This window comes from Oryctolagus cuniculus, chromosome 13, assembly GCF_964237555.1.
Source record: "Oryctolagus cuniculus chromosome 13, mOryCun1.1, whole genome shotgun sequence".
Taxonomy (NCBI): domain Eukaryota; kingdom Metazoa; phylum Chordata; class Mammalia; order Lagomorpha; family Leporidae; genus Oryctolagus; species Oryctolagus cuniculus.
This window is the reverse complement of record NC_091444.1, coordinates 40,852,552-40,870,949: the sequence shown is the minus strand read 5'-3', so window position 1 is coordinate 40,870,949 and position 18,398 is coordinate 40,852,552. Positions and strand designations below refer to the sequence as shown.

The following is an 18,398-nucleotide window of genomic DNA, read 5'->3' as shown; positions in this document are numbered from 1 at the left end:
TTCTTAACAAGCTGCATTTATTACACCAGTGACACCAACTCACTGTAGCAGAGATAAACCACAAGAACAAACAATGGTTAAAGTTTCTGTGCACATTCCATCAGAGTAATAATTTTTAAAAATAACTCAAGTCTCACCTGGTTTAATCAAGTAAGATTTAATCAGCTATGCAGTTATAATATATTCCTAGTTAAATATTATAAATCATGCTAATAGTGAAAGTAAACCCGATACATGGAGTTAACAGCACATTTTCCACACTCAATGTTAGGTTATGGTACCTTTGCCATGAAGGCTCCAGGAGGAAAAATTTCTCATCTGCTGCATTCTAAGAATTCTAAACCCCGTATTTTTCAATCAGCTCATTAGCTTTAGAAATGTAGGCACTCATGGCATCGTCCTTCGACAATCCTAGAAAGACACAAGCAGGTTATCTCAGGGACTGCTGCACGGGGAGGTTGAGAAGCCTTGTTTTGGACTTGTTAAAGAATTAAACACCTTTTTGGAGGCTCCATGCTTCCCACTTGGCCTTGCCTTTTAAGTCTAACATTGCTGGACAGGCTGCCAAAAGAAGGAGAGATACTTTCAGGTTTACTGTGCACTGCGTGCTTCTATAAACACTGTTCAAAGCAAGTTCACACTTAGTCTTCTTCTACAGCCACGCAATACCAATATTCACGTCGCCAATGATGGCTTGCTTATACAGCCCATAGAGGGCTTTCAGTTCTTCATCGCTGGGTCTCGCCTTCAGCTTCCTCACCTCTTTGGTGGCCTTGTCAAAATCAGCCTAAAGGGGGAAAAAATGGAAAGAAAAGACACACAGTGCATTTGCTAATGTTAGGCAGGCCCATCTTCATTTGAAGACATTTACCACCAGGGAGTGGGAACCCAGAGAGGAGGAGAAGGTTTCAATTAGAAGTGAGCTATTGTGCAGTGCTGTGGCACAGTGGGTTAGGCTGCACTTGGGACAACCACATCCCATATGTGGGCACTGATCCACTCCCCTGCTAATGCATCTTGGAAGGCGGCAGAGGATGGGTCAAGTGTCTGGGCCCCTGCCACCTACATGGGAAACCCAGATGGAGTTCCAGGCTCCCAGTACCTGGCCCAGCCCTGGCTATTGTTGGCATACGGAGGGTGAACCAGAAGATGAAAGATTTCTCTCCCTCTTTGTTGCTCTGCCTTTAGAGTAGGTGAAAACAGACAAACATTTTAAAAAATTATTTCTGCTCTGCTTCCACCAAAATTATCCTAATTTCCTGAACTCATGGACACCTCTCCTAGTATGATATTCAGACAACATATGCAGAACTAAATCAAATTCTTAATACTATCTATGGCTTTTAAAGGGCATTAACTCAGTGACACTTTCTTTACGTGACACTACTTTCTCAAGCCCACATCTCACTGCACGCAGGCACTGGGTTAGCAGTTCACGCCATCAGGCAGTGCATTCTTCCCCCAGCGCCTACGTGCCCCTGTTCACTGACACCTGTGCGTGGACCAGCTCGGTGCCAAGGACAATCAATGTTCCTGATTCAGGGGCTGGCACTGCAGCACAGTGGGTTCATCCTCTGGCACTGGCATCCCCTGTGAACACTGGTTCGAGTGGTAGCTGCTCCACAACCGATCCAGCTCCCTGCTAATGTGCCTGGAAAACAGTGGAAGGCAGCTCAAGTGTCTGCGCCTCTGCCATCCATTGTGGGACTCATATGACGCTCCCAGCTTCTGCCCGGCCCAGCCCCAGCCCCAGCTCCAGCTGTTGCAGCCATTTGGGGAGTGAACCAGCGAATGGAAGCTACCTCTCTCTTCTCTGTAACGCTGCCTCTCAAATAAGTAAATAATTTTTTAAAAGATTTATTTATTTATTTGAACGGCAGAGTTATAGAGGCAGAGGCAGAGAGAAGGAGAGGTCTTCCATCTGTTGGTTCACTCCCCAGATGGCTGCAACAGCCAGAGCTGAGCCGAGCTGAAGCCAGGATCCAGGAGCTTCTTCCAGGTCTCCCATGTGAGTAAAGGGGCCAAGCACCTGGGCCATCTCCCTGCTTTCCCAGGCACATTAGCAGGAGCTGGATCTGAAGAGGAGCAGCTGCCACAGCACCAGCCCCAATAAATAATCTTTTTTTTTTTTTTTTTGACAGGCAGAGTGGACAGTGAGAGAGAGAGACAGAGAGAAAGGTCTTCCTTTTGCCGTTGGTTCACCCTCCAATGGCCGCCGCGGCCGGCGCGCTGCGGCCGGCGCACCGCGCTGATCCGATGGCAGGAGCCAGGAGCCAGGTGCTTTTCCTGGTCTCCCATGGGGTGCAGGGCCCAAGCACCTGGGCCATCCTCCACTGCACTCCCTGGCCACAGCAGAGGGCTGGCCTGGAAGAGGGGCAACCGGGACAGAATCCGGCGCCCCGACCGGGACTAGAACCCGGTGTGCCGGCGCCGCTAGGCGGAGGATTAGCCTAGTGAGCCGCGGCGCCGGCCTCCAATAAATAATCTTTAAAAATATTCCTGATTTAGTCAAATTGCTCATATAAATTCCTTTCAACCAAAATCCATAAGATTTATTTCAACTGGTTTACAGAATAGAGAAGTTGCGTAGCCAACTTAGCAAAGGTTCGCTCTAAGTATGCTTGAGGAGTAAGTTCTCTCCTGAGCTAACTCTGACAACCCCAGCCTGCGTATCTCCCCAGGAACCTTGGGCTGACCCAGGCCCACAGCCCAGGAAGCAGCCAGCAGCCACCCCTTACTGTATTCCAGGGAACAGCACTCCCAGGGGCCTTATCCTTTCCCCTCTTTTAACCTCCAGGTTTGTACTGTGCAAAGGGCCTCAGTGGTTATTCTTATGAACAGACTTCTTAAATCCTTTTTCTTTAAATAAACTATATTTTACCTCATGTCATTTGTTTTAAGCTGGAAGTAAGCAGGAACTGTCAGAGGCCTGCATATCTAACAAGGAGGCAGTCTAACCCTGCCCTTCACAGTTCTTTCTCCAATGTCAGAGCTCCATTTTGGTCCACAGGCCCAGGAGGGAAAGCGGATAGCCCCACAGTAACCTCAGAACTCTGTGATCACAACAGTTTCTGGGTTAAGTTTCCTTCCAACCCCGAAGACAGGACAAAAGCACAACTAGAACAGTTGTTTGTGACAGACAGAAATCATCTGCAAATTGGCGACCAGGGTCTCTCTAACTTATGTAACCTTGAAAATGGCCCAGCCTCCTGATCAGTTCCTACAGGGGACCAAGAAGGAAGCGTGCACCCTTACAGATACTCTTAATTATTACATTCACAGCCAGAGGATTAACTGTATTTTATATTCTACTTAAAGCAACACTGTGACAAAGGGCACCTCATCCTGCTAGGAAACCATCAGCTGTTTTACACATAATGTTAGAGTGTGGTTAGGGTTGGGGTTAGTGTTAGGAGCCAGACGGCCTTAGTTTGGATCACAGCATAACCACGCTAGAGCTGCAGGATCTCACGAGCTGCAGAACCTCTGCATGTCTGTCCTTCATCTGGAGTGTCACACCATAGGAGCACCACTCACAAGGGGGCCAGAAGGATTTAAATAAGTTAGTACACGCAAAGTCCTTAGAATAGTGTGGTCGACGACGGTTAGCTATTTTCTGTTCTATTTAAGGTTCCTTGGTGAGAAAACCTAACTCTAGAAGAAACTGATATAAATATTCACAGTGAAGCAAGACTTTAAAAATGCTGAGATTATGGTTTAACCAAAACCACAAAATTGTTTTATAAACTCAGCCCTGTAAACTGTGTAGAAAAAACAAAGACTAGAAAGAAACACACTAACATATTCAAACAGTAACTGCCTTTGATACTGGTAAGTTTCCTGGCTTTTAAATACATTCTGTACAGATTGTCTATAATGTGCCTGTACTGTGTTTATAATGAGAAAATAGAAAGGCTGCATGAGGGACCAGGGCCGCTCAAGGCAAGGCTGTTCGGAAAGAGGCGCTGGGTCTTCCTCCTCAGGCTCGTCACCCATCAGGTGTTCTGTTTGCTGTAGACTCTCCTGCCACGGTCCAAGGATGTCCACTCCATTCCCTGCTGGGAGCCAAGCCTTGAGCAGAATTCTAAGCCATCTTAAAAACTGTGAGAGGGCCTCGCCTTCTAGGAAGAAGTTTCTGGAAAATTAAAGAGCTAAGGAAAGTCCTGGACCCTCTCGACAGAAGAGATAAGCCCTGACAAAGTTTCCCAGGCTGCCCCTCCCCTGACAGGCACCCCACTGTGGAGCAGGGCCCGGCTTCCTCCTCGCGGGCACCTCCCGGGCACCGTGAATCAGGACCTTCCCGCTGTACCGGGCTGTCCCACCGCATCCCGGGTTGTGAGGCCTTTGTGAGGCACGCTGCCCTGGAACCCCCGCGAGAAGCGAACTCCTCTGAAGTGCAGCTTCACCAAGACACCGAGCATCCGGGCAGGAAGGTGTTAGGACTCAACGCGATTCCAACGCGATTCCCAGGGCACACGTTCTTGACTTGGCTGTGAGCACTCGGCTCCCAGAGCTCAGCACTGAACAGCAACACGCGGTGCCCGGCCTCGATGCGTGCGCAGGACAGTCCGCCCGCAGCAGCTCCAAGTCCCAGGGGCAAGCGAGCCCTGAGGCGTGCAGCAGAGAGGGCGCTGCGGCTCTGGGAACAGGGCGGGAAGGGTGCGAGTCCTTTCCGGAGGCGATGAGCAGGTGCTCTGCTCAGCCTGGGAGGGTCCTCGTTCACCTCGTTCCCTGGGTGGGCGGGGGCAGGGGAAGCCGCTCCAGGCAGGGCCAACAGTATTTGCCAGGGTTCAGCATAAAGGCTGCACGGAGATCCACGGAGAACAAAGTACTAAGTGAAAAAGGGAACTCTCATATCTTCGATGTAAGTTTTGATTATTTTGGGAAAAGTTCAATACGGATTACATTAAGTCATTCACAAGAGAAAAATATCTATGTATTCAACGAGCAGCTGATGTTTCCTCGACTCTTACCACAAGCCCGGCACTGTTTTATATACACTATGGATGCGGCGTATTTGACAGCGTTCGTGTTCACACACCAGTGTGGGAGAAGGAAGGGGAGGTGGTGGAGGTAAAGTCACTGTTTCACAGGCTGGGAGGGGGCGAGGTTTACAGACTTGAGCCCAGCTGACTGCAGTGTCCACCTTTAACCCACATAACTTTCTGCATGAAGAAATGGTTAGCACATTTAGTTGTGTTCATTCTATCAAGTCTTATGCATTTAAAAACTATATTTTTGGAGAATATTTAATGGTGAGAAAATGCTAAATACTAAGTAGAAGACCAAAACTATAGAAAGCAACAGAATAGGCGTGCATACTTCAAATGCACACATATGTGCAGTTGCATTCAGGCACATGAAAAATGACATGCAAGGAAGTCATCCATTCCATCAGCAGCGGTTGTGGTCGAGCTCCTCGGGGACTGCACCTACTCTGACGCTCACGCGGTTTAATCGGTCCCTGGGGTCCAGGAAGTTGCCATGGGCAGTCCCCGCTCCTAGTAAACAGGTGGCAAAGTGCTGCCCTCGGGGAGGGGTGGGGATGCCCTCAGGACCACCGGGAACGCTCCGGGAAGGCGCGGAGGGTGGGCGGCAGCTGCAAGGGGTCGCCACGCCTGCCCCGCCCCCTGCTCGGGCGCCTCCCTCTCGGAGCACCCCTCACCCGCTGGGTTACCTGCAGAGACATCCTGGCGAAGACCAATGCACACCTGCTCTCTGCCTGCTGCTGAGCTTCTGCCTCGCGGGCCGCTGCTTCTTAAAGGCAGAGCTCCTCCCTCGGCCCTCCCATTGGCCGCGCTCCCGGTCCAGCCGACTCCCATTGGCCGGAGGCGCTGGTGGGCGGGGCTAGGGGAGAGCGCTTCGCTGACTGGCGGGGGCTCCCCGGCGCCACCGCGGTTCTCAGCAGCTCGAGTCCCCGTCAGTGGAAAGGCTAAAGGAAGGGAGTTTAAAGTATTTCTTCTCCGCTCCTGGATCGCATTTCTGGTCTTTCTCAGGAGGCTGTTTGCAGGACGTGGAGCTCACTTGGGATTCCGCCTCTGTACCCGTGTGCAACGCTGACGACGAGGATTCGCATAGGAGTCACCTCCCCAGAGTCTGCGAACGCAGGGTGAGAGGGGGTTTGCGGTTTGTCTCCTTTTTCCTCTTTGTGACGCAAAACTACCCTAACTTGCTTTTCTTTATAGGCAAGGCCCAGCACTGGGAGCACTGGACCTGACCTGACCAGGATTGCTCTTGATCCTACCTTGAAAACAGACAACAGGAGGGGCCGGCACTGTGGTGCAGCGGGTTAAAACCCCTGCCTGAAGTACGGGCATCCCATATGGATGCCAGTTCGAGTCCCGGCTGCTCCACTTCCCATCCAGTCTTCTGCTGTGGCTGTGGCCTAGAAAGGCAGTGTAGCGTGGCCCGAGTCCTTGGGCCCCTGCATTCATGTGGGAGACCCGGAAGAAGCTCCTGGCTCCTGACTTCAGATTGGCACAGCTTTGGCCATTGCAGCCAGTTGGGGAGTGAACCAGCAGATGGAAGACCTCTCTTTCTGGCTCTACCACTCTCTGTAACTCTGTCTTTCAAATAAATAAATAAATCTTAAAAAAAAAAAAGAAAAAAATAGACAATAAGGGAAAAAGGAAAATTATCCTTACTGTGATAGTAATCTCAGGGAGAACTTACGGATGTCTCCAACTCAGGTAGTAGCAGTGGCAGTAGTGAGGGGTACTTCAAATTCTGGATGTATTTTGAAGGTGGAGTCAACAGAATCTGCTGACAAATTGCACATGGGCTGTGAAAGAAAGAAAGGAGTGACGCATAATCCCACGTCTCCTGGCCTGATGAGAAGAGCCACAGATGGAGTAGGTTTGGTGGGGTGCAAAGACCAGTTCAGCTTGGCCCGGTTACCTCTGAGACATCCGTGAAGTCACATAGACAGCTGAATATCCATGTTCAGTCTGGGCTGCATATATGATTTAGAAGTTACCAACCTAGGAACAGTATTTGGAATTCTAGACTTGATGACCCTAGAACATGAGTGTATATAAAAGAGAAAAAAGAACTGAAGATTGAACCCTGGGGGACTCCAAAATTAGGGAGCTGGGGAGAAGAGGAAGAAATTGCAGAGAATGTGGCATGCTGGAAATCAAGTCAAAAAAGCTTATCTCACGGGAAAGTATTTCAAGCAACATAACGACTAAGGATTAACAGTTGGCGCTAGCTCACTGATGAGCTGAAGAGAAGTTTAACTGGTGGCGGGGAGCAAAGCCTGATTACAGTGGGCTTAAGAAAGAATGCCAGGAGCAGCTGCTCCTAATAATATAACAGAGTAGTCTCGTGGGCCTTCTATTTGCTTATCCCTCCACCTGTGGCACACACATTATCCTACTTATTAAATGCTTCCCATTTTGTTCAGGAAGGATTCTGGCACTGTGTTCTTTCAGATACACTTTAGCACCCATGGATCAAGTCCCACAAAATAATAACTTTTACTTTTTCTTGGACTTGCACTGAAAGTCTCTGTCAGTTGGATGAGGATCAGGGCTGAGCTTGATGATGCAGATTTACTATGCATGACCCTTACATGAGTTTCTCAATAGTTGTCATGTTTTCTGATAAAGTTTCTACTCTTCCCCACTGAAGGTACTGCACAACTTCTGTAGATTTACTTCTGTTACTTTGTGATTTTCATCATGTAGATGGAGTTTGTTTTTTGAATTTCATTGTGTATCTGTTACTGCAGTAGAGAAAGGGAATTGACCTTTGTATATTATATCCAGTGGCTCCAATGAGTCTCTTTATTCTTTTTTGGGCAATTTTTATTATTTTTTGGTCTATAGCTAGCAGTCTATAATGACAATTTCATTTCTTCCTCTCCAATCCTCACAACTTTCTTTTCCTTGTATAATCTAGTATAACAAACAGTAGTAATAGTAATATTAGCAGGGGCTGGTGTTGTGGCCCAGCGGGTTAAAACCCCAGTCTACAGTGCTGGTATCCCATATGGGTGCTGGTTTGAGTCCCAGCTGCTCCACTTCTGATCCAGCTCCCTGCTAATGTAACTGGGAAAGCACCGGAGGATGGCCCAAGTCCTTGGGCCCCAGCACCCACGTGGGAGACCTGGAAGAACTCCCTGGCTCTGATCGACTCAGCTCCAGCTGTTGGAATGGAGTGAACCAAGTGATGGAAGACCGCTACCTCTCTCTGTAACTCCATCTTTCAAATATATAAAATAAATCTTTAAAAAATATAGTAATATGAGCACTCTTATACCTTAAATGTAATACTTTCAGTTTTTCACTATTAAATGTGATGTTTACTGCAGTGGTGAGATTTTGGTGTGTGTTACTATGTTAAAGAAATTAATTTCTCTTGTAATTTCATAGGAATTGTTAATATGAATGGATGCTGAATCTGATCAAAAGCTTTTCTTTAAAAAAAAAAAAAAAGAATGTCTCAGTGATGCTGTAACATTTCTCCCTTGATTTTTTCAACAGGATGGTTTACAAGAATTTTCTTTTTTTTTAAGCCTGCATTCAGCTTTCCCATAGAATTTTCATTACCATTTACTGTTTTTTTTTTTTTAAGATTTATTTATTTGAATGTCAGAGTTACACAGAGAGAGAGGAAGAGGCAGAGAAAGAAGTTTTCCATACGCTGGTTCACTCCCCAACTGGCCTCAACAGCTGGAGCTGTGCCAATCCAAAGCCAGGAGCCAGGAGCTTCTTTCGGGTATCCCACACAGGTGCAGGGCCCAAGCATTTGGGCCATCTTCCACTGCTTTGCCAGGCCATAGCAGAGAGCTGGATCGAAAGCGGAGCAGCCAGGATTTGAACCAGTGTCCATATGAGATGCCAGCACAGCAGATGGAGGCTTTAACCCGCTGTGCCACAGCATTGGCCCCCTTTTTTCTTTCTTTCCTCTCTCCCTCTTCTTCCTTCCTCCCTCCCTTCCTTCTTTTGCATCCATGTTTAGAAGCCATCATCTGCTGCCTCCTAGGACATGCAGTAGCAGGAAGTGGGAATCAGGAACAATGCAGACACTCCAGTAGGAGATACAGGCATCCCAGCTCGCATCTTAACCAGTGAGCCAAATGCCTGCCCTCAGAATTTTCCCCACCAAAATAGACTTCTTTTAATTTCATTGCTTCCAAACTTTTTACATACCTTTATAATGACTCATATTAAAGCATACATATTGTGAAACAAATTAGAAGGGAGTGCAGAAAGGAAATATGTTTGGAGATTACGGGGCCATGGAAACAATTCTACTTTTTTGTTGTCATGCTTGTGTGATACAAATGGGACAGAAACTAATTTTGAAATGTTCATTTTCACAAAGTTATTGTGGAAACTGTATCGCTAGTCTTAAAAATGCACTGAAATAAAGAAGCTACATATAATTTTTATTCACTTAATTCTGCCAGGTTGTCACTGTATTCATTACAAAACTATTTATCAGGACTGCCAAGACTATATGCCAGGCACTGTGCTAAGCATCTTACATAGATCAGCTCCTCTAATCCTCAAAACAGGTACTATTTTTATCACTTCACAGAGGAGGTTAATTAGGTAGCCTAGGGTTATAGCTAGTCAGTGATGAAATTAGGATTTCAACCAGGTAGCCTGGCTCCAGAGACATGTAACCACTGATAATCCCTACCCAGCTAATAAATACTAAGATGATGCTCCAATTATAAATCTGGAACCTTAAGGGGGACAAAGAATTAGACAGATTTTCTTCCCATAATTCTAGTATTTCAATGAGATCTGTGTGTCTGTTTTTAGGATCCCATGTTTAATTCTCCATAATGAACTACTATAATCCATTTTCTGAAACAAAAGCCTGTTGTTGTACTCAATGTCATGGTAACCTTATTCATTTTTTTTTAAATATTTACTTGAAAGGCAGAGTGAAGAAGAGATACAGACAAAGAGATCTTCCATCTGTTGGTTCATTCCATAGATAGCTACCATGAGCTGGGCCAGGCCAGAGCCAGGAACACTGAACTCCATCTGGGTCTCTCACATAGGCGGAAGGGGCCCAGGTATTTGGGCCATCTTCTGCTGCTTTTCCAGACACATTAGCAGGGAGCTGGATTGGAAGCAGAGCAGCTGGGACTGGAACCAGCTATCTGATACAGGATGCTAGCAACACAGAAGGTAGCTTAACCCACCACACCACAATGCTGCCCCAACTCTGCCCTTTTTCAACTTTCTACATGTGTTAAAAATCAGATTATACTTTAACCTTGTGTAACTTGCAATTTTTGACCAAAAGCAATGCCACTTTTTGTAGTGTTTAATTTATGGCCAGTTAGGTACTATGTAGGCTATCAAAATTTATATAAACCAGATTCCAAAATGGGAAACAAGCAGAGCATAGATTGAAAAAAAGGAGGAAAATATGTACGAGGATACTTCAAAAAGTTCATGGCAATGGAATTAAAAGTCCAGGGTGGGCATTTGGCCTAGCGGTTCAGACACCAGCTGGTTCCTCTGCAACCTGATTCCTGCTTCCCGGCGATGCATACCCTGGGAGGCAGCACGTGATGCTCAAGTGATGGTGCCCTGCCTCCCGTGTGGGAGACCTAGACTGGGCTCCAGCTCCTGACTTCGGACCAGCCTTGTTCTGGCCACTGTGGGCATCTGGGGTGTGAACCAGGACTGCAGTCTTGTCTATCTGTCTTGCAAATAAATTTTTTTAAAAAAGATTGTATTTTGGTGCAAAAAAAATCTATGAAATCTATGCGGTTTCTTCATGATACTCATTTTCATGGCTGTTCTGAAGACCCTCGTGTGCATGGATTTAAAAAGAAATTTTGCACCATAAGAAACTCATCTTTTAATTTCATTCTCCAAGGACTTTTTGAAGCACCCCCAGTATGAGAGGGTCAGGTTAAAGCGGAAGAGGAAAAGGGGCGGGGGTGAGCAGCTCATTAACAACCTACTGAGGTGTGTAGTGCACAGCCAAGTGTAGAGCCCTGACCTTAACACTCTCCCTCCGCTGTTTTCACCGACTGCCCGCGACACCCGAGTCCCTCCTAACTGCCCTCTGCGTTGGCTGCAGTAACCACCGCAGAGGACGCCGTGTTCCGGGATGCGAAAAGCCCTACTCTTCCTCTCTACATTATTCCCAGGATTACATTACTGCCTGGGAAGTGTCTCACCCACCCATCCACCCCCCCACCCGCTTCTCTTCTTTCCAGGGCGGTGGGTCGCGCGCAGGGATCCGACGGAGAGTGAGGCACTGGGGCAGCAAGGGCTGGGGTTTTGCGTCCCGAAGGAGGGAAAAGAGCGAGCTAAGACTTACAAGGCTCTGAAAGACGGAAACCGAGCTAGAAATAGGAGGGTGCAGACAGGAGCAAAGACGCCCTGAGGGAACCAGCCTCCGGGGAGTTTCACAGCTTGACTGTCTCCCAACCCGCAGGCTTGGAGAACGCGGCGGCAACTCACCATGGCAACCCTAAGATCTCGCGAGAAGCCAGCTGCGCCGCGCACACGCCGGAGCCTCCGCTCCCGGTTCAAAGCTGAGGCCTTGCTCTGTGGCTTCCCCGCAGCCCGACATCGGGTGAAGATCCTTACGGCGGAGTAAACAAACGCGGACAGCCCCAACAGCGAGAGGAAGGCGCTGCCGGCAGGCGAGGCTGTGCGCACGCGCGGCGCAGGCGCACGTGCAGCCGCCGCCGTGGTCCGCTGGGAGACGCGAGCTGTAAGTGGAGCTGGGGTGCGGGAGAAGCCAGGCTGGGGAGGAAGGACCCCGGCCCGGGTGGAATCGAGCCTGGGTCTCCGGCTGGGTCCGGAGGCCGAGGTCGCGGCCCCGGCCACGCACGGTAGCCAGGGCTTCCTGGGGGCCTGTCGTGCAGCCGCGGGGCTTCCGGCTACCTCCCGGGACCAGCGCGCGCTTCTACTTGGGCTCCTCTGGCTGCCTGGATTACCGCACCTGGTGGGCGGGGGAACTACAAAGATAAAACCCCACCCTGGCCCTTCTGCGTTCCACCGCTCCGCGTGCACTGAGGGGCTGAAGGGAGGCGTGGTATTCCAGGCAGTATAGACAGGGAGGGGAGAAACTAATGGCTTAGTGAGTATGCGTGTGGTTTGGTGTTGAGTGTAAAATGTGCTGGGGGGAGCCTAGGGAGAAAGGCAGGTGAGACATGGGGTCAGAGCGTGGAGGGCCTTCCGTGACACCGTCAGTTTGCAGTTGGGGATCGAGCGGGCATTTAGTCTACCAGTTGAGATGCCTGTGCCCCACACTGGAGTGCCTGGGTTCAAGACCCAGCTGCAGACCCCAGCTTCCTGTTGATGCAAACACTGGGATCCCTGAAATGGTAATGGCTCAAGTCATTGGGGTTCCTGCCACCCACCTGGGAAAACCGGATGGTATTCCTGGCTCCAGCCCCAAATGCCGCCCCGCCCCGCCCCGCCCCAGCCCTGGCCTTCTGGAGATAGAACCAGGAGATAAGAACCCTCTTTGTCTGGGTCATTTGCCTTGACTCTATTGGAAGTAGAGGCGCGGAGACATAGTTCGGAAGGCACCTCAGCGAGGTCTATTTTCCCAGGCTATTCTTACAGTATTTTGTTTCTGGATTGTACTGCATGACCTTCTGCTTATCCAAGACACTTACACCTTTTTATCTCCCCCGCCAGGTTCTGCATTCAGAAGTTATCGCCTCTTGTTACCCCTCTGGAGCACAGAGCTGTAAGTCTCTACCCCTGCTGTGCAGATGCTGAACATCTTAAGGGACTTGTGTTTTGGCAAGAGCCCTGTGCAGTCGCATTTGTCTTGCTCCTCACTTATTTCCCCTTCCTGACCAGCTTTAACCTGATGCCAGCAGTTAGCGATGCTTAAGTGGATTTGGAAGAATCCCTTTCCTTCCCAGTTCCCTGAGCTTGTCGGGATGCTGGGGAGGGCAGTGTGGTGGGCCCAAAGGAAGCAGCGTAGGCAGCAGTGCCTGGCGTGGGCACTACTGACACGACTGGGGTTTGATCTCTGACCCCAGGGAGTGGAATTTAAGTTTTCTGTGGGAAGGTGACTGGGAGGAGCGTCACAGCTGAGGAGAGGCGAGGGCCATTTCTCAGAGCTGCCCGGTGTGGAAGGGCGGCCTCTCCCACACCTGCAGTTGCTAATTCTGGTTCTCTGTCAGGTTCACCTGGGCAGCTTTTCACTAACACAGATGCCCTGGCCCTATTCTCAGAGATTCTAGGTGAAGACCAACTATCTGGATAAATATTTTTAAAGCCACAGGTTATTTCTGAGGTGCAGCTAGGAATGAATAAGCAGAAAACTGGGATTTGGAAAACTACTTGTGACTTGGCGTAGTGAGTCTGTTTCCTCACTCCCACCTTGGGGAGTTCTGCAGGAATGTTTTGAGAATCAAGGAGCACACGCAGCAGGGGCCTTGTATGTTCTGACATGTTGCACACACACTCTCGGAGAGCACGTAGCTTCCTTTAGCTTTGCCATGAGGGTGCCCATGGTTCTCAACTGAATGCCAGATAGAAGGCGAGGAAAGGCAGGCCCAGGCAGTCGCCCTGAGGATAGGGAGGGTATGCCCTAGACCAGTGGATCCCAGCAGTAAGGATCCCTCTTCTTGCTTTTCCTTACTGGAAAGTCTCACCACCACGTTTCCTCAGTTTTTGTAAAGTTGCCAGGGAGGGAAGTCAGCTTGGAATAACCGTATGGGGAGGGGCAGGGGAGATACAAGTATACCTGCCTGTGCAGCCAGTGTTTCAGGACGGATATACAAGAAACTGGGTGCAAGGAGGAAGGCAGAGTCACAGAAGGGAGCGCACTGCTCAGGTCTTGACAGAATCACAGTTGGTTAATTATGAATGGCAGAGGTCTCCTGGGCCCCATGAATCCCAGGGCCTAGAACTCCATCCACACACTGCAGGTGCTCAGTGAACAGGAGTCCCAACTAGAGAGCACTTTAGAAAATGGAAACAAATCTATAAGATTAATGCCATACAGTCCCCAAAAAGAGAATTATGAACATTATGAATGAATAAACAAGTGGAATTTCACCGATTACAACCATGCAGAACATTCACATTCTGCCTGTGAATAAAGACAAGGTCATGAGACAAATGGGGAAAGTTAATCTTGAAAGAGGTTAAATGTGTGGTCACCTAATTGGCCTGCATACACATGCTTGCTATAGCTTACCAAGAATCCGTATGACCAAGGTACTCTGAAGGCGTGCATTTCTAGCTAACATGACTTTTCCATTGTCATTTTGCGTCTCTGAAGGATTTTCCACGATGGCTGCAGCCCCTCAAGCCCCAGCACGGGGATCTGTCCGGAAGACGAGGCCTCTGGTTGTAAAGACGTCCTTGAACAACCCATATGCTATCTGCTGGAGTGAGCTGGACAGGGACCACATGCACTTCATCCTCCAGACCCTGGAAGACAGGTTTAGATCAACTGGACTTCAGAAGATTGAGGATAAGAAGAAAAAGAAAAAAACTTGTGTCAAAAAGCAAAGCCGAGAAAAATGCAACCTCGATGCTGATATTGGCGAGGATCTGGACGAGAGAGAGGCAGACGCTAAGCAGCCAGCCTTGGGGTGGTCGCCTGTGCACATCAGGAAGCAGCTGGCCATCGGCGTCAACGAGGTCACCAGAGCCCTGGAGAGGAGCGAGCTGCTGCTGGTGCTGGTGTGTAAGTCGGCCAAGCCTGCCATCATCACCTCTCACCTGATCCAGCTGAGTGTGAGCAGAGCCGTGCCTGCCTGCCAGCTTCCCCGGCTCAGTGAGAGAATCGCCCCAGTCATTGGCTTGAAATGTGTCCTAGCCTTGGGGTTTAAAAAGAACTCCACGGACTTCGCGGATGAAGTCAGTGCCATCATCCCCAGAGTACCCGATTTAAATGTACCCTGGCTTCCAGACACAACTGAAGGTTCCGGGGACGCTTTGGAAAAGCCAGGCAGAGAGATTTTGGAAACTTCATTTGAAGACCTCTCAAAACCCAAGAGGAAACTTGCAGAAGGTCAGCCAGCCTCTGCTGTAGCGTTACAGCCCCTTAAAATAAAGAAACTGATTGCAAACCCTAATAAGAAAAGGAAACCACCCAAAAGTAAAAAGACAACTTCAAAGTAATCTTGTGTAAGCTTGTCATCTCATACAATTTTTCAAAGGATATTTTGTAAAGATGCCTTGAAACAATAAAGTAAGTTTAATTTACGTATGTTCTTAAGATCCTATTTGAGGGCAGGCATGGCGGTGGTGCGAACTGGACCCAGCCCGGGAGCAGGTGGCAGGCCGAGCCCGGGAGTGGCTGCAAATGCAGCAGCTGCAGAAGACGGAGAGACAAAGCCGGCTGCACCAGTAGTAGCCGCTCTGGCTGGAGAGGGGACGTCTGCTGCTCCCGCGGCAGAGCCCAGATGGGGAGAAGCTGAGAGTGGGGATGCCAGCTTGGAGGATATAAGCAGCGGTTTAAAGATGGAATCCACGAATGGGAAGGATACACTAGACGGCGCCGGGGACACATTGGAGGTGATGGATGTGCAGACGGGTTTGGTGGATGAGAACTGCTGGCAGCTGGGGGAAGTGGAGCTGCAGTGTTGCATCATTCATGGTAGAGACTTTTGGCATCAGCACTTCATCCTGCCTGCCTTTCATGACTAACTACAGTTTTCATTGCAATGTTTGCCATCACAGTGGGAATACCTATTTCCTCCGGAAGCAAGCAAACTTGAAGGAAATGTGCCTTAGTGCTTTGGCCAACCTTACATGGCAGTCCCGAACACAGGATGAGCACCCGAAAACCATGTTCTCCAAAGATAAGGATATTATACCATTTATTGATAAATACTGGGAGTGCATGACAACCAACCAGAGACCTGGGAAAATGACTTGGCCAAAAAACATTGTTAAAACCATGAGTAAAGAGAGAGATGTGTTTTTGGTAAAGGAGCACCCTGATCCAGGGAGCAAAGACCCTGAAGATTACCCAAAATTTGGACTTCTCAATCAGGATCTTAGTAACATCGGTCCTGCTTACGACAACCAGAAACAAAGCAGTGCTGTGTCTACCAGTGGGAATCTAAATGGGGGCATTGCAGCTGGGAGCAGTGGAAAAGGAAGAGGAGACAAGCGCAAACAGCAGGATGGAGGGACCACAGGGACCACCAAGAAGGCCCGCAGTGACCCTTTGTTTTCTGTTCAGCACCTTCCCCCTCATGGCTACCCCTTGGAGCATCCATTTAATAAAGATGGCTATCGGTATATTTTAGCTGAGCCTGACCCCCACGCCCCTGACCCTGAGAAGCTCGAACTTGACTGTTGGGCAGGAAAACCTATCCCTGGAGACCTCTACAGAGCCTGCTTGTACAAGTGAGTTTTGTTAGCCCTACATGATCGAGCTCCCCAGCTGAAGATCTCCGATGACCAGCTGACTGTGGTTGGAGAGAAGGGCTACTCCATGGTGGGGGCCTCTCACGGGGTGTGGAAAGGTGCCTGGTACTTTGAGATCACTGTGGATGAGATGCCACCTGACACTGCTGCCAGACTGGGTTGGTCTCAGCCCTTAGGCAACCTCCAAGCTCCCTTGGGCTATGATAAATTCAGCTGTCCTTGGTGGAGCAAAAAGGGAACCAAGTTCCATCAGTCCATTGGCAAACACTACTCTTCTGGTTCGGACAGGGAGATGTCCTGGGATTCTACATCAACCTTCCTGAAGACACGGAGACAGCCAAGTCATTGCCTGACACATACAAAGACAAGGCTTTGATCAAGTTCAAGAGTTTTCTATATTTTGAGGAGAAAGACTTTGTGAATAAAGCAGAGAAGTGCCTAAAGCAGACTCCCCATAGTGAGATAATATTTTATAAAAATGCTGCCAATCAAGGTGTGGCTTACAAAGATATTTTTGAGGGGGTTTACTTCCCAGCCATCTCACTGTATAAGAGCTGCATGGTCTCCATTAACTTCGGGCCGTGCTTCAAGTATCCTCCCAAAGACCTCTCTTGCCGCCCCTTGAGTGACATGGGCTGGGGTGCTGTGGTAGAGTACACCCCAGCCGATGTCTTGCATCCCATGGAGACAGAAGTGGACAGCAGGCGGAGTCCTCCGTGGGAACCCTGACCGGCCCCTCTGTTTTCGGACATGGATTTTCTGGGGGAGAAGACTGGGGCTTTGGTTTTTGCTTTTTACCTGTGCCCAGTGTTCCCGCAACCTGCCGCAGAGCACGGCCTCACCCTTAAGCAAGGCAGAAGGCTGGGTGGGCCTGGGGGACACCCCCTGCCCTCGTGCTTCCCGTCCCCCACTTCCAGTGACTGCTCTTTCTCTGTGTGCCATAAACTGACAGCCGCCGACCCCAGGATCCCGCATGCTCCCTGTGGAACTGGTACTGTGCCACATCCCCTGCCTGCAGGGACTCGTTCCCTCACTGGATTTTCCAAGGCGTGCATAATATTGTCCAAGAAGCTAAGTTATCTGAAGACGTGTCTTCCGTGGGCATTCACTCCACTCCACCCCACCTGACTTCTCCTCGGGGGGAGGGCCTGCTTCCGAGGACAGCTGAAATCAATGGTTGTACCTTCCAGAGCAGTCTAAAGACTGTCACCTCTCTGCGTGAGTTTGGTTTTGCTATTAATTGTGAACACTGGGACCTCTGAAACGACTAGGTCTCCAGAGCTGTAATTGTGACAGGGACTTGCTTCCACTTTAACAGAAACCCTTCCCCAATAAACTTGTTCTTGAGTTTAAAAAAAAAAATTGGTAAGATTCCTATTTTTTGTAACCATATGGCATGGATATATCAAAGTTTAAATACACTCAGTGCAGACAGTATTTTAAAATATGAAAATCAAAACAAACTTATTGGAAATAATGTCCATGCTTTTCTAACTGCACCTTTTAAAGGCTGGTCATAATGTTTATATGCAAGAACATCTGTAGTCCTGCAGTACTTATATTTTTCCATCCAACTTGGAAAATGTGCCAAGGAAACATGCTCCCAGGTAGTAGGGTAGGTGAAAGTGGATTGGAGAAGCACTATCAGTTTTAAAGGAAGAACAGTAAACACAAAGCAATGCATTGTTTCAGAAGCAATATATCCTTTTTTGCTTCATGTCAGTTTGACTTCCTTGTAGGCTCTTGTGCTCTCTGTTGCCTATATCATATGTTGAAACATTTATTCTAAGCTGATGGTATTAAGAAGTAGAGACTTTGAAAGGTGATCAGGTTTGAGGATCCTGCCCTCATCAATAGGATTATTGCCCCTATAAAAGAGGCTCAACAGAGCTTGCTTGCCCTTTCCACCATAAGACAACATAGCTAGATGGCGGCATCTGCAGGGAACAGGACCTCACCATATACAGGTTTGTCATGTATAAAGATGTGAGCCATCAGTAAACACTGGAAAATTAATGTAATCAACCATATCAATGTATGTGGGAAAAGAACATG

The 18,398-nt window shown here is 48.8% G+C and overlaps 2 protein-coding genes and 1 pseudogene across 9 annotated transcripts; 2 read left to right on the top strand and 1 right to left on the bottom strand.

Annotated features, from left to right (window-relative positions):
- LOC100341709 (acyl-CoA-binding domain-containing protein 7) lies at window positions 1-11,570 on the bottom strand. Of its 7 annotated transcripts, XM_070055427.1 has the most exons (6): window positions 11,302-11,434; window positions 6,898-7,016; window positions 6,673-6,781; window positions 670-787; window positions 499-561; window positions 1-411 (listed from the first exon to the last, which is right to left on the bottom strand). In XM_070055427.1, exons 2-6 carry the CDS (start codon window positions 6,906-6,908, stop codon window positions 338-340), a joined length of 375 nt encoding a protein of 124 aa, XP_069911528.1. In that variant the 5' UTR covers window positions 6,909-7,016; window positions 11,302-11,434; the 3' UTR covers window positions 1-337. The 7 variants fall into 7 exon arrangements, 4 of the variants coding, with proteins under 4 accessions (XP_069911528.1, XP_051676568.2, XP_008266560.1 ...); XM_051820608.2 differs by lacking the exon at window positions 11,302-11,434 and having other exon boundaries at window positions 6,898-11,283; XM_008268338.4 differs by lacking the exons at window positions 6,673-6,781; window positions 6,898-7,016; window positions 11,302-11,434 and adding an exon at window positions 11,445-11,552.
- Window positions 11,468-17,705, top strand: LOC100343235 (ribonuclease P protein subunit p38). 2 transcript variants are annotated; one of them, XM_008268329.4, is made up of 3 exons: window positions 11,468-11,700; window positions 12,636-12,687; window positions 14,239-17,705. In XM_008268329.4, the coding sequence occupies exon 3, from the start codon at window positions 14,250-14,252 to the stop codon at window positions 15,084-15,086; it is 837 nt and encodes a 278-aa protein (XP_008266551.2). In that variant the 5' UTR covers window positions 11,468-11,700; window positions 12,636-12,687; window positions 14,239-14,249; the 3' UTR covers window positions 15,087-17,705. The 2 variants fall into 2 exon arrangements, with proteins under 2 accessions (XP_008266551.2, XP_002717517.2); XM_002717471.5 differs by lacking the exon at window positions 12,636-12,687 and having other exon boundaries at window positions 11,604-11,700.
- LOC100344501 (set1/Ash2 histone methyltransferase complex subunit ASH2 pseudogene) lies at window positions 15,189-17,072 on the top strand (annotated as a pseudogene).
- Window positions 17,706-18,398: the final 693 nt, after the last annotated feature.